This window comes from Tasmannia lanceolata, unplaced genomic scaffold (assembly GCF_043159265.1).
Source record: "Tasmannia lanceolata isolate RefF3 unplaced genomic scaffold, GAP_Taslan_0.1 ptg000090l, whole genome shotgun sequence".
NCBI classification, from domain to species: Eukaryota; Viridiplantae; Streptophyta; class Magnoliopsida; order Canellales; family Winteraceae; genus Tasmannia; species Tasmannia lanceolata.
Genome location: NW_027518767.1, coordinates 1,044 through 28,305, shown reverse-complemented (window position 1 = coordinate 28,305; position 27,262 = coordinate 1,044). Strand labels below are relative to the sequence as shown.

Genomic DNA, 27,262 nt, shown 5'->3' with positions numbered 1-27,262 from the left:
TAATGCTATGAATTTTAAGTCAAAGATTAAGTGTAATATTCTCCAAAACATAGTTAAAAAAAATAAGTTTACTAAAAAATTATAACTTGTATTGATTCAAATGTCTAGTGGCTCCTGACTAGTAGATGTGATCATGGTTTAAAATTTCGACCGAAATCCGAAATTATAACCAGTAGATACATTGAGGGAATTGTTTAATGGGAGCATATGGCTAACTCATCTATCTATCTATAATCTATAGTATATACTAAGCATGTAGGATAAGTGAACCTACGTAAATGGATTGTTGTGTGGACCCACATTAGGGATTTAGCTAAACCAATCAGAAAACCGATTAATCAGGTGTCCGCTCCCTTGTTTTAAATCGAGTTTCTCGACCCAAGAAGTAGTATTCGATTCCGCTTTGATTGGAGAATTGGAATAGGATGCCAATTATATGATTCCTAATTTGAACAATCCAAAGCGAATGTGTTGGAAATCATGAAAAAATATTCCATGGAATATCGATGGGGTCATTCGTGAGAGATGAGCTCAGGTCATTAGACTTGAGAGAGTGGAAGTGAGGGTAGTATGAAAATCCACTGAAAACAGGAAAAAATACTTAATTTGAAGCTGCATATTTCCTCTTCACCAATTTTAGGGATTTTTGAGGCTCCCTCCTATCAATTCTTTCCCTTCCCCCCTCATGTAGTCCAATTTCACAATTGGGCTCACACATATTCATGGAACAACTTTTCATGGTAGCACACACATGCCTTTAGACCGGCATCCGATTCCAATTCTCCAATACCCAAGGGAAAAAAGAAATTAAAATAAAAAAAATAATTCAAAAAATTCATTCTGTTCAGAGCGGAATCAGAATACCACCTCTTGGGTCGGGAAACAGTTTCCGATATTTTTTACCTTTTAATTTTTCCAAGGTGTCAACTTTGCCCCTTCTAACATTATGGGTGCATATGTAAAGTCACATAGCTTAACGGGCAAGCAATAAGGGTATTTATGTAAATCCAATAACGAAACCGGCAAAAAAGGATGGGCGGGGAGTAGTGCTCTTGAATTCGCCCTTCAATCATTGCTTTTTTCCTTCTCTTCCTTCCCACTCCATTCTCTCCCAAACCAAACCAAACCACACCACCACGCTTTCTAAATTATACAGAGAGAGAGAGAGAGAGAGAGAGAGAGAGAGAGAGAGAGAGCGCAATAGCAATGTCTCTTCGACCCTCTTCTCGGAGCGATGTCCGTAAGAAATCATACAAAACGGGTGTTGATGCAGACGAAGCTCGGAGAAGGAGAGAGGACAATCTCGTAGAGATCAGAAAAAACAAGAGAGAAGACAATCTTCTCAAGAAACGTAGAGAAGGGTTTCTCCAATCTCAGCAATCCTTCGAAAATCCTCTAACCCCTTCCGGGATTGAAAAAAAGGTCATCTTTTCTCAATATCTATTTTTACTTTTACATTTTAAATATCTGGGTCCTTTCTTTATGTTGCTTTTTCAATGATTTGGTACGGATTTTGTGAGTTTGTGTATTTCTCTCTTCATTTTCCTTGCCGTGCTGATTTATTTTGATTTCTCAAAGAGTGACAATTAGGGTTAGTGGGTCTGCAAATAAATGTTGTAACTGAAACGGGGATCTATTAAATCATTTTGTCTGAAAGTAGGAAAAGAAAAGTGGGATGAATTTGTTAGTGTTTTCTTTCTAAGATCTCAGAAAAACTGTGGAGCACTTTAATAGAGCAACCATTAAAAAAAAAAACAAACCATTTTAATAGAGCATTGTTAGTGGTATAAGGGTGAAGGGATTTTCTTCATGATGCTTTTATGTTGATAGTGGTGCTGTATTGCATCAATCTTCATATCCTTCACAAATCAAGTCCAATGTTTTTGGGAATAGTTTGTTTTTGAGTCAATTAATTTTACTTAAATATGCCATTGAGGGTGTTCACCTGTTGACCTCATTCAAAGACTGGGGACAGAAGCAATTCAGGGAAATTGCCGCATCTAGGATGTACAGAGTTGGCTTTCATGTAGAGTTTCAGTCCTATATTGTTGACGGTGTTTGTCCATTTCTTCTATTTCAGAATAAAAAACATCAAATGCTTTAATATCAAGAAAAATTATACTGAAGACAGTTTTTAATCTACACCAGAAGGTTGACCCAAGATAAAACAAGGGATTTTTTCTTAATCAAGTACCTAAGAATGAATGATATGGCAGATTAGCTAGAGTGGGAGTTGGTAGGGAGGTGTTATGTGTTTCCTCATTCGGCAAATTGTATATCTCATATTTGGGGGTTTCCCTCTTTTGTAGCCACTTTTTTCTTTCCATTTCTTTTTCTCAATAAAGGTTTTCATCATCTTTGAAAAAAGAAGAGAAAAAGGAAAAGAAAAAAAAAAGAGATGCCTATTTCAGTTTTCATAACACAACTGACTTGACGGATGATGTTGGCAACTTGAGGTCGAGTTTCCCCCAGCCCGGGGGACGATTGCAGCAGCATAGATCGTCAATCAGTTCATGGAGCGTTGGGAGGATCCTAGGTGTTAAAAATTTGCTTATGAGTAGTCTGGGATGTCTATTGAGATCAATAGAGTGGTACTACATCAGAGTTTTGGTTCCTTTTATTTCTCAAGTATTTCGTTGAGGTGCCATTATGATTTTGTTTCAAGGGCCAAGATTTTAAAATATCGTTGACCAGAATCACAATTTACAAGTTAAGTTTTAGTAGTGAAACTTATGACATTTTTAATAGATTTGTAATCATTTTTAACTGAACTTGTTTTTGCCCTTTCAGCTTTGAGCTCACAGATTGACTGAACATTTTTTTTTGAATGGTGAAGAATTACATTAAAAAGACCAAGATTGTTAGATTGACTGAGCATTGTAGAGAGGATGTTCGATCATAAGGATATTCTTGGTGGCAAGAAGGTGAAGGTAGTAGCATAGTTACCGGAAACTTCCTAGCTGGATGGAACCTTGCTTCCCCGGAACTCGCTTAGGAAGCTTAGTTCTTCTCGCTTCCCAAATTTAGGGGTAGCACGTTTCTGATATGTTTCCTATGCGTTTCCTCCTAATTAAGAGTACACTTTCTATTCATTTTTTTTTTTTGAAATGGAGTACACTTTCTATTCATATGATTATTTCTTCTTAAAAGAATATATTTTCGTTTTGATAATGATGAAGGATCTTATTTAAAAAGAAAGTGTATTTAAAATTTGAAAACTCATCTTAAGTTTCAGATGGAAATTATGTGGAACTTTTTTCAAAAACTTAGCATTAGATAAATATGAATAAAACATGTGAAACTGTAAATTCTCAAAACTAGTAATTCTGATTAGTCATGAAGTTTTATTTTCTACTCGTAATCAACATCTACACAATTTGCAGCCAGGACCATGTCCTTAGATGACTATAAAGAGTAATTTCATCGACTGATGGCTAGGAATGACAAGCAGCTGGTTGCACAGTTTGTTGGTGGACCAACTGACCAAGTATCTATGACATTTTAAGCTTACGCTCATTTCTGGTCGGTTTTTAAAGCTTGCAAATGAACGATGGTTGTAAAAAAGTAGAAAAGTAGAAGTACCTTGAGGGATGGAGTACCTCTGGACAATAAAGTAAGTGTTAATACCAACAATGACAAGGAGTGCGAGACACTAGAAATCTAGGCAGAGATGTGGAGCAGCTTAGTGATCTATTTGGTGCTGCATGGGGTTCTAACACAACACCGGAGCAGAGGCCTAATGTATCTGATCCAGCAATACAAAACCAGGGCAGCAATTCTGGATTTTGGTGTTTTAAATTGTGGAGAACCAGGGCACACACAAGTCTTCGGATTTCTGGAGGGCGTTAAGTAATTGTTTGGACAACAGAAAACAACTGCTGATTGACAAAGAAGAACCCGATGTGGGGCTTCTGATGATGATGAGGAAATAAATGTTTTATATGATGGTTGTGGTAAGGCTTTTGTTATCTAGAAGAGTTTTTGATCACCAAAACATCATAGCTAAGAAAACTGGTTGAGGACTAACATCTTCCATACCACTTGTTCGATTGTTGGTAAAGTGTGCAAGATGATCATCTCGATAGTGGTAGTTTTGAGAATGTGGTCTCTCAGAAGGCTATTGACAAGCTCAATTTAAAGACCAAGAAGCATCCGTAGCCTTATAAGATGCCATGGTTCAAGAAGGATATTGAGGTAACAATTTCATGTTTTTTATTTCATTTTCCATTATGGAAATTGCTCTGGACCTACGAGGGAGAAAGTTGCGTCTAAGCTTAATTTAAAGGAAGGCGTCAATTTTCTTTCCATGACAAACTTTGTGGATGGAGCTCAAGAGTGTGGACAGATTTATGCTTAGTGGGAAAAGAAATGCAGCTCCTTCACCCCCAAAGAACATGGTGCCATTAATGAGAGATTATGCAAATTTGTTTCCAAATGATCTTCTTCCAAGTTTACCACCTACGAGGGACATCCAACTCTGCATTGATCTCATTCATGGTTTTAGTTTACCTAATATGCATCCTATGGAATGAGTCTGAAGGAGTATGAAGAATTGAACCATTAGATTATGGAGTTGTTGCCTTCTTGGAGAAGGGCTTTGTGAGGGAGAGTGCGAGCCCATGTGCTTTTCCTGCTGCATTACTGACACAAAAGTATGATTATTTGCGAAACTTTGTTTATAGTAGGGCCATAAATAAGATAATGGTTAAGTATCATTTTTCCATGCCTCTCCTCGATGATATGTTGGAAATGCTAGTGGGTTCGAAGGTCTTTTCCAAAATAGACTTGAAGATTGGTTATCGCCAAATTCATTTAAGGCCAGGAATGAGTGGAAGACCACCTTTACGACCAAAGAAGGCTTGTATGAATGGCTGCTCATGCCTATATGCCTATCCAATGCTCCAATTATATTCATGTGAGTCAAGAACCATGTACTTAAGCAATTCATGGGACAATATGTATTTGTCTATTTTTGGCCCCATTCTTGTATACAACCCCAATGTTGTGATCACATGCACTCCCTTCATGAGGTTTTTGATGTTTTGCGAGGTAAACAATTATGTGCTAACCTTTAGAAGCGCAACTTTGTTACAAACATGGTGGTGTTTCTAGGTTACATGGTATCATCAGAAGGGATTTTGGTTGACCACGAGAAAGTGAGAACAATATAGATTGGCCGATTGCCTCTGCAATCTATGAAGTGCAAAGTTTTCATAGATTAAGCCATTTTCTACTGTCGATTTATTCGAAATTCAGCACTATAGTCTTTCCAATAGCCGGTTGCATGAAGAAAGGTACACTCCAATGAATTAAGGAAGCGGAAAATAGCTTTCAACTGGCAAAGAAGATGTTAGAAACTCTTGTGCAAGGTATTTGAAGTAGATTATTACGTTTCCTGGGTTGGAATAGCTGATGTCCTTAGTTAATAGGGGAAACCTACAGCCTTTTACAGTGAGAAAATTAGTGGTGCACAACTCCGATGTTCTGCTTTATGACATGGAATTCTACTCTATTGCGCAAGCACCAAGGTATTGACATCTTTAGTTGCTGCAAAAGGAGTTTATCGATTGCAAGATATTTCTCGCTCTATTGTTTTTATGATAGGGACCAAGTGTTAAGAGTTACCGGTGCAAGTGTGCACATTTTATTTATGGTAGTTTGTAATTTCTTATTTTATCATTTAATGTATTTATCGAGGACATACTTGTCTTTTTTTTTTATTTCTCTTTGCAAACCCTTTCAATGTATTCATCGTGTGTGGGGTTTTCCACAAACAATATTCTTGCCCACACTCTTCTCCTTCTCTGTTCTTCTCATCTCTTCTTACCCTCTTCTCTCAAGCTCCAACCTCGACTGTAACCAGGTATTAGAGCCAAAACCTACCTTCTTTCCTCTGCTTTAATGAAAGGGGATGTACCGAGGTCAACATTCTGCAAGGCTGAAATCAGCCACATTGCTGTCTTTAGCATGTAGGTCATTTAAGTATGTATTAATTCATTTGTTTTCAAGAGATTTTCTTATTTTAAAGTCTATTTCAAGTTTGAAGGACATCTGATGTGCGTGGATGAAGATTTGAAGGTTTCCGTGAAAATTGGATAGATTTCTGTGAATCTGTATTTCCATAATCCTTATGCAAACAGGTGTTCTTGGGCTACAAATCCTCCCCTATTTAGGTCATTTGTACTTTATTTAGCTCCCACTGCGTTCTATTTGTAATCCGTGACTGAAATTTTCCATCTATTTTATTGTTAGTGAACCAGTTCAGCGACTGATGGTGCTGATGTTGATTTGAGGCTATACATCCCTTGTTTTTGGTGTGTTAGTCATCATATTTCAGCATTCTCTCCAATAGTAGTGATCAACAAGGGAGCTTTGAGAGGAGGACTTTACTGGCATTACCAGTGGAATGGTGCAGAGGCTGCTTCAAATGATTATGAAGGTGCATTTTCTGCAAGTTCAAACCAGATGACCCAAACTTCACATCCTTGTACTGGTGGGATCTTTGGAGCTGAGGAGTGTTGGACATAGAATTGCAATCTCTCTCTCTCTCTTCTGAGCTTTCTGTGTGGTTGATGGTTGAATTAGGAATTGCATGTAGTCCATGGCTAGTTGGCAATGTGCAGCTCTCTCTTGTTATATAAATACATAAGTGAAGGGGAGGTCTCTCCTACTCACCTTCTATCTCATTCTCTTCTCTTCTCCTTCTCCCCTCTCAACATGGTATCAGAGCCCTAGGGTTTTGATCTCCTAGGGACCACCATTGTTCCCCCTTCCCTCCTCGGCTCCTCCTTCCCCTTCTTCTCCGCGGCACCTCCATCTCCACCATTTCTCTACAGCAACCCTAATCCCACGCCACCTCCTTCTCTACGGCAACCCTAACCAGCTGACACCCTACCCAGCACACGACTCCTCCATTAGACCCACGCCCCATCTCCACGCCTTAACCCCTCTACTCCACGCCGTAACCCTCTTCTTCTCCATCAGACCTACACCCTACACCCTCACCCCATCAGACCTTACACCCTCATCTCCACCTCATCTCCACGCCGCAACCCCTCTCCTCCACGCCGTAACCCCTCCTCTCCTCCATCAAACCCCAAATCCTAACCCAATCTCACGGATAACTTTCCCTCCTCCTCACCCGGCGGCTAAACCCTAAACCACCCTTGCCGGCAACCTTTGTCATACTCCACACTCGCCGTAACCCCTTCCCCAGCCCTCAACAGACGCCCAATACCCTCATTTTCCATCTTTTTGCCCCAACACTTTTGCAATCCTAGTTCTTCTTCTTCTACCCTCTTTTCCATGGGTCAAATCCTCTCTGTCACCATCTCATTCTCCGCTGCTCCAATCTCTCCCTTGCTAGTTCCTTTCCTCCTCCTTGCTCGCCTTACTATATCTATTTAATCACCTGTGGTTAAGTACGGTTAACATATTACAAATACTAAAGCGAAAGGGATAAGATCTGATTAACATGTAACTTGTGGTTAGGTATTCACCTGTGGACCCCGATCCTCAGAGGCGGCGAGGGAACGGGTCCCCCGTCGGTCCTTTGGATCTCCACGTGAAGGAGAGCTCAACCAAGGAACCCTTGAAACGGTGCCACCCTCATAGCATAGCACAAGTGGCGATAAATGAGATACCAATTTTAATCACATAATCGGGTTTTTACTTCTAATAATTGGGAGGTGGCACCTTTTTATGCTTTTTTTGATACTGGGAGACCAACAGTATATGACAAGTTAATTCCTGTAATAACATTCCTAGATTGCTTTCGTTGCTAAAGTTGAAATAGAGCCGATGCTGTGCCTTTGTTGTTGGGACTTGGGAGAAGATCACAGCAATATTACCGAAAGGACTTCGATTTGGTTGGGAACAAGAAGCATATTAAAAGAGTAGGGATTTTTAAGAAATGTAAGAATTTAATGTTACCTACTTTTACAATAATCAAAATTTTGATGTTCATAGTTTTCTTGGGCAGTTGGAAAGTCTTCCTGGAATGGTACAGGGAGTATGGTCTGACAATCCTTCTTTGCAATTGGAAGCAACTACTCAGTTCAGGAAGCTTCTATCAATTGGTATGTATATAATCTCTTTCCGTTTTATCTGACTTTTTTTATTTGGTTATTTCGATAATTGGTCTTGTGTTTGTGCAGAGCGCAGTCCTCCCATTGAGGAGGTTATCAATACTGGTGTTGTCCCTCGGTTTGTGGAATTTCTGACAAGGAATGACCTGCCCCAATTACAAGTATGGCCTATTTAATTTATTTAATCCATTGATTAACTTCAGCACACTGTGCAACATGATTCGTGTTTTGTAATTATTGTTCACTTATAATTTAGATTTTATTTGCAGTTTGAGGCAGCATGGGCTTTGACCAATATTGCTTCAGGGACATCAGAGCATACCCGGGTTGTTATTGATCATGGTGCCGTTCCAATGTTTGTGCAACTTCTTAGCTCTTCAAGTGACGATGTTCGAGAACAGGTCATTTATATCTATCTTTTACTCTTTTTTTTTCTTCTGTTGACTGAGACCCGATGACGTACTAAACCTTTTTCATTTGTACTATAAACGGAACTGTGCTAATGTTTTACTATTGTCATTTAAACAGGCTGTGTGGGCTTTGGGCAACGTAGCTGGTGACTCGTCGACTTGTAGGGATCTTGTTCTTGGTCATGGTGCCCTTTTGCCATTACTGTCTCAGTTAAATGAGCATTCAAAATTATCTATGCTGAGGAATGCTACATGGACTTTATCTAACTTCTGCCGTGGAAAGCCTCCGGCACCATTTGAACAGGTTTGCAGATGGTGGTAATCTTTCCTACAAGTGTTTTGCAATTTGCGTTACATGGATTGGTTCGTATTAATTGGTTACTTTGGTTGGTTCTATCAGGCAAAGCCTGCACTACCAGCTCTTCAACATCTTATTTACTCGGCTGATGAGGAAGTCCTAACAGATGCTTGCTGGGCCTTGTCTTATCTTTCTGATGGTACAAATGACAAAATCCAGGTTGTGATTGAGGCAGGTGTCTGTCCACGACTCGTGGAACTTCTGCGGTACGAGGCTAAATCATGGAATTGCTTGTGGAAATTTATCATTTTTTAGGAATAGATATAATTCTGTTTGCATCTTTCCTTTTTAATGTTCTCGGTGAACTTTTGGCTTCATCTACTGTGGTACTTTCTAGCAAGCATCTCGTTGTTTCCATGTGCTTCTGTTGCTCTTTCTTTCATGGAGTTATTTAAATAAAATTTCTGATATTATTTGTGTGTGCTCCAGTCATCCATCGCCTACAGTTCTTATACCTGCTCTTAGAACAGTGGGAAACATTGTCACTGGTGACGATGGTCAAACTCAGGTATTTTTGAATGTTTATATGTTTGATATGAGATTATTTATTGACTTACCAAACAAATGGCCCATCAACAAAGTTATTATTTTCTGTTCTGTTAATTTATCTGCTCTGTTAGCTTTTTCTATTTGACTGGACATGTGGCCACTTTCCCTTATCTGTTTGCTTTTCCAATTATGCTGCCATTTCTTTCGTCTCCTGAATAGGTTTATTATAATTAGACTCTAGAATGATGCCATTTCATGAGGCATGAGATTATGGATCCAAGGAATATCGAGGAAGAAAATAAAAATAAAACCCTAATCACACACGCATGCATGTAGATACACACACACACACACACATATAATATATATATATATATATATATATATATATATATATATATATATATATATATATATATATATAGAGAGAGAGAGAGAGAGAGAGAGAGAGAGAGAGAGAGAGAGAGAGAGAGAGAGAGAGAGAGCTCACTGATATTATGGATCCAAGGAATACCAAGGAAGAAAATAAAAATAAAACCACACACGCACGCAGATATATATATATATATATATATGAGGAATAAGATTGTGCGGTCGACCACACCAAGCTTAGGTGCGGTCGACCACACCAAGCTTATGTGGGCCCACATTGTTAGGATGATCCAAGGCATTCATTTGAAAGGCCCTTACATAGATAGGGTGTGTACAAAAAGTCAGCTCCATAGGATCATTATAACCCATCCAAAAGTGGAGGGCAAAATGGACGGACACCGTTTGCCACAAATCTGCCCATTTTTTGCCCCCACTTTTGGAGGGGTTAAGATGATCCAATGGAGCTGATTTTTTGTACACACCCTATCTATGATGGGGCCTTGCAAATGAATGGTTTTGATAAGCACAAAAAATGTGGGACCCATGTGTTTGGGCCCTCGACCGCACCTAAGCTTAGGTGCGCTCGACCGCACACTCCTTTTCCTCTATATATATATAGAGAGAGAGAGAGCTGATGTTGCCTAGAGAAGTCTGTCCAATTTTGTTCGCATGCTTTGCATTGGATGCATCCCAACATTGCAGCTTGTATTCTTCCCAAAGAGAGCTCACTGATGTTGCCAAGAGAAGTCTGTCCAATTGTGTCCACATGCTTTGCATTGGATGCATCCCAACATTGCAGCTTGTATTCTTCCCTTCAATTGTTCTTAGTAAGAACTCTTCATCCTTGTTGATGCACGAGTTGCAAAAAGGAGAGAAAAGTGGTGTTACACCTTGATGTTTGTAGACAATTTCTGACCCCCTCTCTCCTGCTGAGACTTGGAACTCATTGGTTCAATCATGACACATGCAGTCCAATGAGCTGCTAGTTCAGTTGACTGAAAATTCGCAGAAGTTTATCATGCTTAAATATCTATTCAATAGTTTTCTAGTTACAGATTCATCTATCCTTATAATTCCTTTTTCAAATACTTTGATCAGAATACGATGCAACTCACCTGATGAGGTGGTTTCTTTCTAGTGAAATGAACGAAATTATTTTGTTTATATCTCCTATTTCTTTTCCTTTTGTTATCTTCATTAAATGCCACTGGGGGACATGGAAATTGATAAAATTGGTATTCCGTTCTTTCCTTCCAATTCTCAAATAGGAATATAACCTTGCCAGGCGGCATTGCCTTTTTTCCTTACTTCATGTGGAACATGTAGCTATTAGTGTAGAAAGTGATGTCTTGTTGTTTAAGGCAAACTGTGTCTTCTGCGGCCAACACCTTTTTCATTCACCCTTTGGTTTGTGATACCCTTCTAGTCCCACCCGTTTGCTGGTTCAATTGACTGATCATTTATAGAAATCTCATGGGAATTCTCTGCTGTTTAAGAATTCTCCTGTTAGAGTATTAACTCATTCTTCTCTTGGTTAGTGCATGATCAGCATGGGAGAATATCCTTCGGATGAGTGGCGAGGTAATTTCTGCACGTCAAGGCGGCCAACTTATTGAATGATAGGGCTGCCCCCATTTTAATACCATGCTATCCTCTCAAAACGGTAGAAGAAAAGAACAGAAAAGCGGAAAGGGAAATGATGGAATATAGGAATTCCTTCTTGTCTGATTATCATTAATACTACTTGCATGTATGTAGAGTGAGGGTTTTTTTCGGCTACTTCACATTGTGCATGCATATGCATACAAGCGAGAAATTACTTCCATGTTCGCCTTATGCTGAGGCACAGGGTTTGCATGCACACATACGCCAAATTGCAGGAATACCCACTTTGCTATGTATTTAAATGTTATTTGCTAGACTGCACAGATGTGTTATTCTTCCTTTCTTATGTTGCTATCCTCTCATGTGAGATTATAACCTGTTAAATATGTTTTCAGTACGTAATCGACAACCAGGTGCTCCCTTGTCTCCTTTCACTTCTCACACAAAATCACAAAAAAAGCATCAAGAAAGAAGCATGCTGGACAATTTCAAACATTACCGCTGGGAATAAAAGCCAGATTCAGGTAAAATGCCCACCATTCATATATTTGGTCTCATTTCTCTTTATGAGCTTGGTAAAATTAATTATAAATAGGCAAGATTTGATGTGTATGCAATGCATGTATCCATGGTTAATTATGGCTTTACGTTTTCCATCTTCAACTTCCTAGTAAGCATTATTATTTGTCGACTCCACGGAAAGATGGGGTTTGTTGCCACTTGGTCTAATAATTTCTTTGTTACTTACTATGCTACAGGCTGTTATTGATGCCAACATCATCCTCCCTCTTGTACAACTGCTGCAACATGCAGAATTTGACATAAAGAAAGAGGCTGCATGGGCTATCTCAAATGCCACCTCTGGGGGTTCCAATGAGCAGATACGGTATGCCCTCTCCCCTTCCCTTTCCAGATTATTGAGACAATGCTTATATTTTCAAGTAAACTAGTTCTTAAGAGTATGTCCTATGATGAACATTGTACTATTATTATTTTTAAATTTTTTTGAGACAGTAAGAATATCTATTGAAGAAGAGAAGAAACAAGATACACACAAAGTACAAATGGGGCAGAGGTTGCCCTAGGAAGAGGGTGTTTCTTTGAGTCGTCTACGCCATTGGATAAGTGGGTCGCAAAAGGCATTTCGTGGCTGGTCTGTCGCATGTGAGACCACCCACCTCGTAAATGAAGACAAAAGCTGTTGTCTTCATTCATGAGGTGGCTGGTCTGACATGCGGCATAGCAGCTGCGAAATGCCTTTTGCGATGGACCCTAGCAAATCCCATATATATATATATATATATATATATATGATTTGTGGACACGGACACGAGTGTCACGTGTCGACACGGACACGGACACGGACACGAAGTGTCGGACACAGCAAACTCCCAAAATTTAGAGATGGGGAAACGACTAAAATACAATGTATATATAATCATGATTTGTAGATACGAGTTCGTGTGTTGGGTTTTGATACGGATACGAGTTGTCAGGCATGGCAGCATCTAAAAATTTCAAAATGGTGACACGTACATACATATAAAATTACTGATTACTATCATAATTGGTAACAATATAAATATGATATTCATTTAACAAACTAATAAATCTTAGAATTATTCAGCTATAATCGAAAACAAATATGTGATAATCAAATAATAACGCATTCAACAATTTAATCTAGTTATCTTCCGTCCCTAATATACAACTAGAAAGGCAGACCCATATGATACAATGATTATAGTATTGGAATAAGAGTTTGTTTAGGGTTTTAGGTTTATGGGAGGGGATAGAGCAAAAAATATTAGTTAAAGAAGGGTTTATAATAGAAGAAAGACTTAAGAGAAATGAGCTTCTTCAACCAATAAATCCCAATTCACTATGTACAAAAAAAAAAAAAAAGGAAAGAGAAGAACAATCCATCTAAAAAATCTAACTCCATTTAATGGATTTTTCATGATTTTTCCCTCCTTGAGCATATGAAGGGAAGCGAAAACCATGTATGTCCGGGATTTTTTCAATTGTCAGAATGCTAATCACGGACAACGTGCGCAGTTTCTGATTGGGCTGAATTTCTCAGACCAGTGTATTTGTGATTGTAACCTAGAATGAGTATCCGTGTCCTATTTAAATCTTATGGGTTGTGGATATTCAGGTCAGGAAGCGTTCTGCACTCTTAATATCTCTAAAAGTTGCTGCCAAAGATCTTTGATTTTCCTTAGTCAAGGGGTGAATAGAGAGCCTCCATGGATTCCCAGCAGATCTTAGTCCAGATCCCTTGGGAGCCAGGAGGACCTGGGATCAATGAACAGGAGGTTGGACTTCAAAAATGGTACTGAGAAAGGCAGGAGGACTGATTCAAAGCGTAGTGTAAGCGACATATGTAGGAAATGTTTAGAACCAAAGGTCAGCAATCCGGGAGTGAGAACACGAATTTGGGTCCCAAAGATCACTCAAGATGACCAAAATCTAAGAGTGGATGACAAATTCCTCTACAGACCGTACCTATAGATATGGTTACTGATAGAAGAAAGAACCTTGAAAGATGCTTGATTGGTAATCTGAGGGATGGTTTCTTATTGGAAGAGGTATGATCTTGGGCGAAAGGAAAATGGACCCTCCCACATCTTAACAATCCTTTTGGTATATCTCCTTCCATGGTGCTTTTTAGCTTCAAATCCAAGCATCAAGCCACATCTATCCTGCGCCGGGGTGGTGAAGCTTTGGGGGGTTTTCTTCAATCCCTTCACCCGTGGTCTCTTGTTGTTAATTCAGGAGCTAGAAAGGTGAGATTAAGATTCTATAACATTCCTCTTCATGCTTGGGCTCTCTCTAGGTGGAGGTTTTCGGTCAACAATTTGGTCACGTATTTGAGACCTAGCTGTATGGGAATCATGAACAGTGTATGGAATATGCCTCTGCTAGGGTTCTAACTTCCTTGTGGCATTGCTTACCACCTTATATAAACCTTATGGTAGATTCCACTATCTATCCAATTGGAATTAAGATGGTGGATGAGCCATTAATGTCCATCAAGAGCCCTCTGGCAGGGGAAAATTCCTCTTCTCTGGTCCCGGAACCTGAAGCCGAAGTTGTTCCATCGTCGGACGATGTACCGCCGGTGGTGAGCCCCTAGACGATCCCTGGAGGTAATTCAGTAATATCAAAGAGTATAGAGCTGTTGGATAGTATCGAAGCAGGATTTGAATTATCATCCACGTCTAGAAAGGAAAATTTGGTAGATTCCATCATTGAAAGGGAAATTTGTAGTTTTTGGGAAAGAGACGTGTCAGAAGCCATTTAAAGCTCAGTCATGTACTAATCCTGGGAAAGGCTTCAGAAAGGATGTTTCTGATTGTCTCTCCTTACAATCTTCGTCAGTAGTAAAGGCAGTGGCATTTAAAAATCGTTTTTTCAGAAATAAAAGGAATAAAGGAAGCTCAAAAGTCAGGGCTGATAAATTCAGTCACTTCAAAGTTATTCGCGTCAACAGAAAAGGATTGTCAAATCTAAGTAAAAATTTAAGTCAGCTGGGGGAGGACTAGGACTGTCAATCGGGATGGGCAAGCTCGAAGCCCGCTAAAAGCCCGCAAAATGAGAACAAGCCAAACCAAGCTTGGTCAAAAGTTGAAGCCCGAACTCTAATTTGGGCTGAGCTTGATCAAGGGTCATCCAGCCCGTTATAGGCCCTAGCCCAATAATATATTTACTATATAATTTTTCAAGATTTTTTATGCCCTTAAAAATCAGTAGATATTTTAATATCCTATAGGGGCTATAGTTCGACATTAAATAGTTTTTTTTTCTTTCTTTATTTTGCCTCTCTTCAGCCCACTCCATATGAACGGTTTGGATCATCATATCCTATAGGCTATAGTTCAACCTCAGATTTATTAAATGAATAAGACAAAATCTGGCAAAAAATCAATCGGTGTGGCTTTTCTCGCATGCCAAAGCCAACAAGTTTAATGATTTTCTATGAAATTGGCTTAGTCTTTTCTCGTGCAGAAAATAAGAGGTGATGGGAAAGCCCGAACTCGGCCCGAAGCCCGTTGTGGAGTTTGGGCAAGCAAATTTCTAATTTAGTCAGGCCCGAACTCGGCCCAAAGCCCGTTGTATAGACATGGGCTGAGCTTGAGCACCTTAGGCCCTCTTAAGCTCGGCCCGATTGACAGTCCGAGGGAGGACCACGTCTCGAAAAACATTTATTGGCCATGAAAGGTGGCTTTTCTTATTTTAAGCGAGATCTCCGGCTTCCGAAGGAAGGAGAGATCTACTTCCAGATGCTTAGCCTCCAAGTTTAGCTCTCTTTTGAAAGACTTTGATAAACCCTTTCCTCTGAAAACCTTTATCATGTCTAATTCTACTTTATTCTTCTGGAAAAAGAAAGGCAGTCTCCTTTGAGGTAGGAGACCTCCAGTTTCTTAGAGAATTAGAATACGATGAAGAACTGACGAGGTTGGAGAATCCAACGCCTAAGGAAATAGCCATGGACAACGAGAGAAGAAAGTGGAAAAAATTCAAGAGGGATGCCTTGGCAAATACGGATTGTTTATTCAAAGTTGCAGGGACAACGGATCCAAAATAAGCGTTTTTTAGATTTTACAAACTCAATTATTTTCAGGAAGCTTAAGAGAAAGAACGGAAGGCCCGTGACAGCGTTGGGAGGAAGCCAAGGCTGCAGAGATAGAAAGGTTAGAGAAGTTAAAGATGAACTTGGTTACCGAGATGCAGGAGTCAAGGGATTCCCTTGACAGGGAGGTCAGTTTGGAGGTTAGAGCCCGGATGGGTTTGGAGGACCTAGAGGAAGTTTCGAAAGCAGTAGAACCAATGGAATCGGAGGAAAATGCAGAAATGGATGAACTTCTGGCAGTAGGAGATGTTTTTGGCATTGGTTTTGATGACGATATTGAAGCTACTAAAGACCTGTTCAGATCGATGGTAATTAGGAATCTGAATGAGCGTATGGAGGCATGCCTAGATAAAGAAGATGAAAAGAAGGGGGCCGAGGGCAGTAGCCCTAAATGAAAAGCCTAGCCCCCACCAAAAAAAAAAAAGGATTCTGATGTGTAGGTTAAGAAAGAAGAATGATAAGAAGAGAAGGATGAAGAAATAGAAAAAAGAGGAAGAGAAAAAGAAAAGAAAAAGGAAAAGAAACTAGAGGTTCAGAAAAAGGAGAAAAGAGTTTAGAAGCAATTAGAGTTCTTGGGTTATCTGCATGGTGCTATTCGTTGAATCCTGACCCCGTCCTTGGTTGTGACTGGGTAGAGATAGTTTGATCTCGATGCGTTGATTTTTGTAGGACTTTTGAGGTGAAAGGGGAAGATTGGACCTTATGACAATTAATTTTAAAGAAATAGCAATCTGAAATTCTCGTTTAGCCCATATATTTCACAGCTCTGGCTTGAGAGATTCGTTCTTTCGCATGGGCTTTTATCTAGTATTAAGTAGCATTGCTATATCTTTTTGGAGGTTTGTATCTGAGTTGGAAGTTTTTAATTCAAGATTCAGTTTCTTTGATGCATTAGTTTATCTACAGTCTTCGAGTTTTGGGAGGTAAATCAATATTTGCAGCATTAACAAGATGGTTTTATGCAAATCATCGAGGATTTGTATATGGGCAGTTTATGGAATAGTTGTAAGGACTGTAGCTCACTTTTTGTTTATTTTGATTTGGTTTTGGGTATGCCCAAGTCATCATATGTTAATATCTTGTATTGCAGGCTGGGACTACTGGTCCCGAATGCTATCTAAATATTAATGAAACCTATCATATTTTAAAAAAATAAAATAATAGAAGAAGACTTAATAATAAAAGAGGTAAACACAATATTCAATAATAAAATTGAATGCCACACTTACATGGTATAAAAACGTGTCCACACGCCCACATTAAGTCTAACACTTCTAGCAATACCTTTAAAAGTGTCCAAAGGAGTGTGGGCATGTGTGGACGTGTCATGTGTGGACACGTGTGTCGTGTCGGCTAAATCATGGATATATATCCTATGATGAATTAGTAATCAGCATAAGCAAAAGTGCGAGTGGGCAGTACCGTGGAACTTGAAAAATAAAGATCCTCATATTCCTTCTTTGAAAATCAGGTAGTTATTTGAGTGGGGGTTTTTTTTTTGCTTGCAAATATCTTTTAAAACCAGCATTATTTTTTATATAAAAAACGGCCACAATACGGTATGAACCACTGCTATGTATACGGTGGTTGGGCAGATCAATATTGTTGGCCAGCACAAATTCAGCCTATTGCCCTTGTCTTTACTCTCACCAGATGATTCTTGACCTTTCATGAAGCAAGATGAAAAAGACGTCCTTTAAGATGTCTTTAAGCCATTGATTTTTTATTGTCCCTATCTTGAGGATGGCGTCTCCCTCTGATGCTGACCTGGACCCATTGGGTCGCCCTATGATGGCCCATTAGATCAAGGGTCCTGATCACTAAGCTCGTATGCCACCTGTGCATTTAGTAAATGGTTATGTCATTCATCATGGACTGTGTTGATGGCATTTCTTGACGTATTTTGTGGACTAGTAGAATCAACATGCTTGTGTTCTCGAATTGAAATAAATTGATCAGTTAAATTTCAAAAAAAGAAAAAAAAAAAAAGAAAAAAAAAAGAAAAAGAAAAGAAAACATGCTTGTGAGATCATCTAGATTACTAAACACTGGATTCTCAAGAAAACATAAATACACTAACCAATACTCTCCAGCAGCAACTAATGCATGATAGCTTTTCTTGCAGCTACTTAGTGAGCCAAGGGTGCATCAAGCCACTATGTGATCTTTTAGCATGCCCTGATCCGAGAATTGTAACAGTGTGTCTCGAGGGCCTCGAGAACATCCTCAAAGTTGGTGAGGCCGAGAAGGAATTAGGAAACAATGATGGAGTCAATGTTTACACACATTTGATTGATGAATGTGATGGGTTGGATAAAATTGAGAATCTACAGAGCCACGACAACCACGAGATCTACGAGAAAGCTGTGAAGATCTTGGAGAGATACTGGGTTGAGGACGAAGAAGACGAACAAAATCTGCAAAGCGGCGTGGATGAAACTCTTTTGGAATTTGGAGCTAGCCAACCCTCTGTTCCCTCTGGTGGCTTCAAATTTGGTTGAAGCATTCAATCAGGGTTCATGGTTTAAGGATTTGCTGTCTGAATTTGTTTTGGGTTGGTATTAATTCCCATGTAAGGGTCAGGGTTTTTGGTCTGACTCATATAAGTCGTGATACTGTTCCATATCGATAATGCCTGCAAAATTGCAAGCATTTTCACCCGTGGTTTTTTATTCTTCTTTTCATGCACAAGTCCGAGTCCTTGTTTTTTTTAATCATCAAAAAAAAAAAGTCCGAGTCCTTTTGATTGAATGTAGTATATGTAAGCAAGCATCTGACTTGTTTCCTTCCAAAGTTTTGTTAAACAAGTGGTGTTATGTATGCTTCTGTCCTTCCAAAGTTTTGTTAAACTAGTGGTGTTAAGTGCTTCCTGAAAGTTTCTGGGTCATGGCACCTGTTCAGAAGCTGGTGTGATATTGTTATTTATGGGAATGGTTTCAGTTACATGTAGACAGTTTATTGAAAAACCAATTAAAATTATATTTTTTGTCTTTTAGGGAATGATACCATGTGTGGATCCAACCTGTTGCTCCCTAAATTTGTATTTTTCAATATGCTGTTGGTGACATGGATCCAATGGGGTGCTCATGCGGCTAGGTCTTTTGCAAGGGCGTCGTTCAGTCTAGCATTCAATGATTTAATATGAAAAATTGAAACATTACTCATGAGAATTGAATTATTCGAGAAATTTTGAAATTCACAGTAGGACATTAAAAGTTCTGGAATTTTTCATTTATTCTGAGAGTCCTGTAGCTATGCTTGAAACCATAGTGTGGCGGCCCATCCATAGCGCGGTCCAACAGATAAATAGTTTGGATCATCTATAGCAAGGTTTACCAAATAAATGGCTTGGATCAGTTAACTGTTTTTAGTTCACACCCAAAGGAGGACAGCTGAGATTTCACTATTCACAATTACTTGCAGCTCATTCATATCAAATTTTGCAGAAGCAAAATTCATGGACCATGCATAAAAAAACAGATACAAAGTCTAGTAATGTATAGGTGTAAGCTCAAAACAGGGGCAGATAGGCTTCTTACATCAACCATACAAAGCAGTCATTCGAGGAAAAAACTTTTCAAGAAAGAAAATTGGCCAAGTCTCGGATTTTTTTTTGAAAGACGACAAATTTATTGATCTAAAAGGGAGACCATACAAGCACATGACAAGACATCCCACGAGAGAGGAATTGCTACAGCAGAAGCAATCCTCAAATTACAATCAAAATTCTCTTAGTGTAACCCCAACTACCCATACTCTTCAATACAATCACAGTTTTGTTATAAAACCCCACCTACCCATAATCTGCAATACAGACAGTCATCACTAAACAGAGAAGGATACAGAGAAAAAACATTGATATAAAAGCACAAATATATAAGAATCAACTACAGCCGCTGCACCATATCAATCCCATTCGTAATTTTATGCTGCAGTTATCACTGGAAGCAGTCCAACAGATACCCCAGCAGGCCCTGAAAAGGATAGAATTGCAAAGCCATCTTAATTCCTAGACAAGCCTCCCATGTCGCTCCGGGTTTCCCTTCGAGCTTCCATAAAAGTTAATAATAATAATAATAATAATTACTTGGTACATTTGGAAGTTGGAAGGAACGGAACAACCGCATATTCAACGACAAGGCGAGGCACATTACTCTGGAAATCAGATTAGACCTTATCTCCTGGGCAAAGGCGAACGGAAGTATTCCCTACTCTACTGGTTTGGCATTGAAAAACTGGCTTGTGATGGCGCACGAAAGGCTACCTCGGAGGGAGATAACACCGATATGGGTTGCACCGGGGGAGGGATAGCTAAAACTTAATTTTGATGGCAGTTCCCAAGGCAACCCTGGACCTTCTGGTTTTGGGGGTTTGATTCACGATTAATCTGGGAGAACTATAATGTCATATTCCGGACCCGCAGGGATTTGCGACTCGAACGAAGTCGAGGCTAGGGGTCTGCTTTTCGGACTCAGATGGTAATTCTCTCACAACTTTGGGCCTTTAATGGTGGAGGGGGATTCCTCTAATGTCTTAGCATGGGCGACTAATAACGGTGGAGGGCCATGGAGATTACATAATATCCTTGATGAAATCCGGGACCTTGTAAGGGCCATTCTCCCTACTCTTCACACATCGTAGGAGAACTGCCAACTCCTCGGCAGACACGATGGCAAAAGAGGGTGTCATCTTAAGGTCTGTCATTGTAATATTTTCAGAGGCTATGACCTTGCGTTGATCTGCTGTATAGCTTAAAACACCTTTGTACTAGGACATCTTGTCCCCTCTCTTCTTTTTAATAATATTTCTGTTAACTTTCAAAAAAAATAAAATAATAATAATTGGTCTACTGCGATTTATATGTGCTTAACAATGTACTGCTACAAATTTGGTCTGAATGAATTCTAACTATGCCATAAGATACATGTTGAAGTGTATTTTTTCCCTCTTGAAGCTTATGCTTTCAATATTTTAGAGACAGGAAGGCTATGGGAATTATAATGGTAACAACTACTTGGATTTGCAGCATTATGCCATATGATTTACCTCAAAAGTAAGAGATGAAAGAAAAAGTGTAAAGAATTTAAAAACATGATGGAGGGGAAACCTTTTTGTTGTTTTCCATTTTCTTTAAATAAAGTACAAACTTATTTAACACTTCAACAAGTCAAAATCTTTTAGAAACGGATGGCCAAAAGTTTGATTTTCATCAAAGAAATTCAAGGTAGTAAAATCTTAAGTTTAAGCAATTATAAACAAGTTTTTTAAGTAAATTAAAAACTCAAATTCACCATAGATCGACGATCAAACCCATTTAGTTCATATAAAGCTTGAAGTGGCAAGCAGTCCCACCAATTAGTTTTTCAATTAATTTCTCAAGCCACATGCAAGCATGGCCCGAATTGCATTTGAACCAGTAACTGAATTTTTTATTCAAGAAGTATCTCAAGACATAAGCAATGATACAACCATTAACAACCCAAACTCCCAATCCATAAATGATCAACCGCATATAGAAAAATAAACTGACGCAGCAAAATAATACAAGGTATTTACATTAACCCAGGAATGTACAGAATAAGTCCCCACAATGCATTTAAAATCATGAAATGGCATGAAATTCGCTAAGAACAGTCTGAATTTTGTCCACAAGAAAATAGAGTGCTCCTGAAAGCATGTGCCGAGAACCAAAGTGGGTACGGAACAGAGTTTTTCACAGAATATACCTCCTTCCACAGTTTATTCTTGCGACCATATACCAATATCTGTCTTTGAGTGACTAGAAAAACAAAATCCCTATTCAGGCTTATTGGGAAAGCACTTGGTATGAATGTTCTGATACATCTAAGACTCACTCTATCTGCCACGACCCATTCCTCTCTTATATAATCGTTCAACACCCATATACTCATCCAAACCTCTGATATATCCTTGCCCCAGATCCATTTAACAATTCATCAGGCAGTGGGATTTTCCTCCAAGTATCATTATCCAAATCAAGCACAAGTATATATGAATAACTCTGCGTCCACCAATGGAGAGAACCACAAACAAATACTGCTTGGTTCTTATTCATATGAGTAAATTCATCATTCCAAGACGAAACAAATCTCCTCCACACATTGGTCTCTGAATCTAAAACAAGGCAAACCAAGGAATGGAGTGGCCTCCGACCGAACGACCTATAAAAACCCGCCAAAACAACATCGTATTTCTGAGTGGATGGATGAAAAACCAATTTAAACTCTAGTTCTAGGAAGCAATTTAAACTCTCTAGTCATTGGATTACAGACATAATAAGCCCCTCTATTCGGAACGCTTGCGCAACACAACAGCCCATTACATGAAGCTCTAACCTTCACCCTATCATTCAAGAAATCCAAAGAGAACTCGGAAATACCGTTAAATCGATCCAGGCAGACAAAATTGGAATTGATATACACAGATTTTATGACCTCCACCAATACCATAGGATTCTTGGATGATATTTCATTGTAAAGTTGAATAAAGTTCTTATTTAAAGGCAATCCACACCAAGACTTACATATAACTTTGCATCTGAATAAAGATTTAATAGGCAATCTGGCAAGAATCTGAATAATGACATCATCAGGGAAAACCCCATTTCCTACCTCAGATGAACTCATCTTTTTTTAAAACTCAAGCTTTTGAATATGAAAATGGGGAGGGTTTTTGACTGATGCTTACCAGAGGAATATCATGAGATGGGGTGCATGAAAAAAAACTAGCTCTTGTGTTTGATTGTATGAGTTTTTGATGTGACGGTGCGAAATCCACCATTTTGTAGGGAAAGGAGCTTTTGCTCTAGTTTTTCCATTAGGGTTTGGAAAACGAACAAGATCATGATTAGATAATTGAAAAATGAAGATGCGAGATTTGCTAGATTCGATTCCATTTTTGGAACCTAAACAGTGGATAAAAGCAAGAGGCTGAAAAACTAGTGGACATACGTAAATCATATGACTGATATATCCTACCTTCTATAAGATCAACGATCTCAATTTTTTTGGAAAAGAAAAAGATTTTCCGGTTGGTTTGGATACGCAGATTTTAGAATCTTGGATTTCCTTAAAATCGTAGTTAGGAGACGAGAAAAGAAGGAGACCGACTCTTTCTTTAGAATCTTAGATTTTAAGTAAGAAATCCAGGTTTTAGAAATCTCTCCCCCATCCTGAGATTTCTAAAACATGGAAACATGGGGTGATCTCCTACTCTCTTGCTGATAGAAAGAAGGGCAAGAAATTAGAAAAAACGACCGCTCGTCTCCTCCTTCTCTCGTTTCTCAACTACGATTTTGAGGAAATCCAAGATTCTAAAATCTGCGTATCCAAACAGCCTCTTCATGTATTTTTGATATGTGATTCTTTTTCTTTTGACCTATTGATAATGATTAGCTTACTTCGAGGGAAGCTACACCTCCAATTTACGCTAGAAATAAACTCTTTTTTTTTTGTATTATTCATGAAAAGATGTCTTTAAATACAACTCATAGCCCACTTTCCACTTTCTCACGTATTGACAAATACGTGGAGATATGGAGACCAACATAAATGGAAATATAAATATGGAGATAAACATAAATAGAAATAGCTACTAATTATCCTACTCAAACTTCTAAAACTCAAACGTATAAAATCCTAAACAATAAGACGTAACTATGGAAATAAACGGCAATTTGCGGAAACCACGTTCTGCACGTATCATTCCCCTTCTCTTCGAAGAACCTGGTCCTCCAGGTTAGTATTCGCAATCAACGCCTCATTTGTAATCTCTTCGTCGTCAATCTCTTTCGGCCACGAACCCTCCATCAAATATAGCTTTTGCACCTTGCACTTGTGTCACGGAGCGAATTTTTCATCGCAGTTGTAGCATAATCCCTGGGTACGCCTCTCCTGAATTTCGGCTGGTGTGAGTCGTGTAATATCACGTTGGGACGATTTGAGGACCACCTTGTCAGCATAATGTCCGTAGTCATGTTGATGAACTTCAAAATTTTCTTCTTGTAACCGAGCAACCCCAATTGCGGTGGAAAGAGATGTAGGCTTAAACATCTGGACATCCATCCGAATTTCATCTTTAAGACCCCCGATGAAACAACTCACGATGAAAGACTCATTGAGACCATTCGTTCGGTTGGCGAGTGACTCAAACCAAGATTGATAATCCTGCACAGAGGTGGTTTGAAGGAGCTTTGTTAGCGATCCAGTAGGATCCTCGTAAGCCGTAGGCCCAAAACGAACTTCTAAGGATTGCTTAAAATCTACCCAACCCGTGACTGCTCCAGATTTTCTCATCCACGGATACCATTGTAACGCCTTGTCTTCCAGCTGAAATGAAGAAATCATCACCCGTTGATTATCTGAAATTTGATGATAATCAAAAAATTGGTCCGCCTTGTAAATCCATCCGAAAAAGGTCATTTCCATCAAACCTAGGGAAATCCAACCGCATAGCACGAGTCTGGATGGTCCCGATGGAGGTGTTGGGAGGAGCATTAACAGGAAGGTTGATGGATCGATGCTCAGATGCTTCTTCCCTATCCGGTTGCCCCTTATGGCACAACTGATCATACTTGGCATCTATTGCTGAGATCTTACGAAGAATTTCACCCAGCAATTGACTTTGCCAGGCAAGCGTCTCCATGACGGTGGAAAGTTGCTTACCTGGTTGTGCGGTTGTCTCCTTAAGCTGCGCCACTGCCTCATCCAACTTAGATATCCGTGTACCATCCGCCATTGAAGAATCACTTGGCTATGATACCAAATTTGATACGTGATTCTTTTTCTTTTGACCTATTGATAAAGATTAGCTTACTTCGAGGGAAGCTACACCTCCAATTTACGCTAGAAATAAACTCTTTTCTTGCATTATTCATGAAAAGATGTCTTTAAATACAACTCATAGCCCACTTTCCACTTTCTCACGTATTGACAGATACGTGGAGATATGGAGCCAAACAGAAATGGAAATATAAATATGGAGATAAACATAAATAGAAATAGCTACTAATTGTCCTACTCAAACTTCTAAAAGTCAAACGAATAAAATCCTAAACAATAAGAGGTAACTATGGAAATAAACGGTAGTTTGCAGAAACCACGTTCTGCACGTATCAATTTTTCGCTTTTCCATTGTTTGATTATAAATGAAAAGCGTTACTAATCACTACAATTCAAGGTTTATTTTGAGGGAGCTTCAATTTATGTTGAAGCTCTCTAAATGGATCATGACGATATCATTTCCCGGGGTTGGGCATGTAGCTCAATGCCACAACGTAAATAGGTTGTGTCCCAAAAATCATTTCCATTGGATGATCCTAACCCTCTGATCTAAAGAGGGACTGCACATTATTGAAACCTCTATAGATAGCAGGGTAATTACAATCATCCTAGAGAAATGATTTTTGGGGCACAACCTATTTACGTTGTGGCCCAACAAATGAATAGTTGGATCATCCTATGGAGTTGGCTGTACAGTACATTTTGAATAATATTGGATTATATGGCCACAGTGCATAAAATCTCAACAAACAGAGCCTTATCAAGAGGTAAGGGCATTTTAGGAAGTATAAATGTAATCATAAAAAGATGGTATTATAGAGAGGGTTTGTGGACATCTTTGATAGATATAACTTCCCAACAGCTCTATAATATATAGAAACATGCATGCAATGTGTATATGTTCAAAGGTTAATCACTTTAGTGATGTTTTAAGAAAGGTGAAATTCCAAGGGTGGTCCCTAGTAAGGCAACTTATGAGGAGTGAGAAATTAGGTTACTAACAAGTTTTAACTCTTTTGAAAACTCAAACCCAATTTTGAAAATTAAGAGATCAAAAAGGAATTCAAGCACACAAGTTAAATCTAAAGTGCAAATGCAAATAAAGAGCAAGAGTAAGAGAGATTGCACTCGAGATTTAAAGTGGTTCGGTCCTCCAAACGCGAGGCCTACTCCACTCCACCAACCAAACCCGTTGATGCCTTCACTATGTGATCTTCTTAACTTCGGCGAAGATCGGTGCCGATTACAAATTCCGATTACCTTTAACCTTGGTGGCAATCTTCACCACGGAGAGTGGGCTACGCTTCTCCGAACACTCGCCCGATACAACGTTCTTGATAAGAAAGAAAGACAAAAAAATCCCTCACAAGGGTTTACAAGAATTGCAGAAGATGTACAAATTTAGCCTATGATCCAAATCCTAATCTTAGAAGATGAGAGGCATAATTAAGCTTTGATTCACTCTTTGAATGTTCAAGTAAAGTTTTAGAGTGTTAGGATTGATAATCTTGAAGTTTAGAATGCCCATATATATAGGAAAACCAAAATATGACCGTTTGGTGGCATAGTGGTAATTCCAGCAAAATTCCCAACGGCTATAAATCTGGCCGTTATAGTGTTCTCGGAGTTCCGAGAAAAAATCTCGGAGTTCCGGGAATACAAACAGAACTTAGAAAAAAGTCTACTGGACCATTTCTCGGAGTTCCGAGAAGCCTATGTTGAGCAGATTTTCATTTCTGTTTTTGGGCTTCCAATTCTCAACCAAGATGGGATTGCTATGAGGGTTCCAAGGTGTTGGAACACCACAAGGTCAATCTCTTATATATTTAGGGCGTGTGAGATTAACTTAATTATGCCTTTCAAAATCCTAAACTAGGATTGGATCTTAATACAATCTAATATAACTAGATCTTCAATGGATTCTTCAAGTCTTCATTTGTCTTGGACTTCGATGTCTTTGGCCTTCATGATGTGGTCCATTGAGATCTTCTTGGCCTCAATCCAAGCAATGTTGTCTTAGCACCAATGTGATCTACAACTTAGACAATCAAACACATTAGTGATCATAAATCACTTGTGTATTGGAATCATAAAAATAAGATGGGAATGCCAACGTGGAAACCATTAGGCTTACAAAAGGAGTTTGGGGCATTGCTTTGAGAAAACGTGAAGCCAAGCGGGGAGTAGCTCAAGCAGAGATTACAGTCTGGTAATCACTTTGGTGATGTTTTCTTATTCCTTTAAAATTTATGTTGATAACTAATGAAATCCAGTAACTAGGATCTTTGAAAAATAATTAAAGGGATCAATTTTTTTTTTGTTTTAAGTTCCTCCCATGCATTCTGTTGCGCCTGTGAATCCCTTCAATCCGCATCCAAAACTAAAATTGGCATCATAGCAGTGCTTTTCAAAGGGATTTGCAAATGGATTTGCAGGCCCATGTTTGTGGATTTGATGGTATACCTTGGAGCGGGCCTAAGGGATAGTCTGTGTCCATTCCCCCT

The 27,262-nt window shown here is 39.0% G+C and overlaps 1 protein-coding gene and 1 pseudogene across 1 annotated transcript; one reads left to right on the top strand and one right to left on the bottom strand.

Moving 5' to 3' along the window:
• Positions 1-1,106: 1,106 nt before the first annotated feature.
• LOC143865535 (importin subunit alpha-4-like) lies at positions 1,107-18,957 on the top strand. Its single transcript, XM_077375853.1, has 10 exons — positions 1,107-1,422; positions 7,982-8,078; positions 8,157-8,248; positions 8,357-8,488; positions 8,616-8,801; positions 8,898-9,061; positions 9,285-9,363; positions 11,717-11,845; positions 12,080-12,207; positions 18,083-18,957. Exons 1-10 carry the CDS (start codon positions 1,207-1,209, stop codon positions 18,456-18,458), a joined length of 1,599 nt encoding a protein of 532 aa, XP_077231968.1. The 5' UTR covers positions 1,107-1,206; the 3' UTR covers positions 18,459-18,957.
• A 2,497-nt stretch (positions 18,958-21,454) lies between these two features.
• LOC143865553 (F-box protein At5g49610 pseudogene) lies at positions 21,455-22,671 on the bottom strand (annotated as a pseudogene).
• Between the last annotated feature and the right edge of the window lie 4,591 nt (positions 22,672-27,262).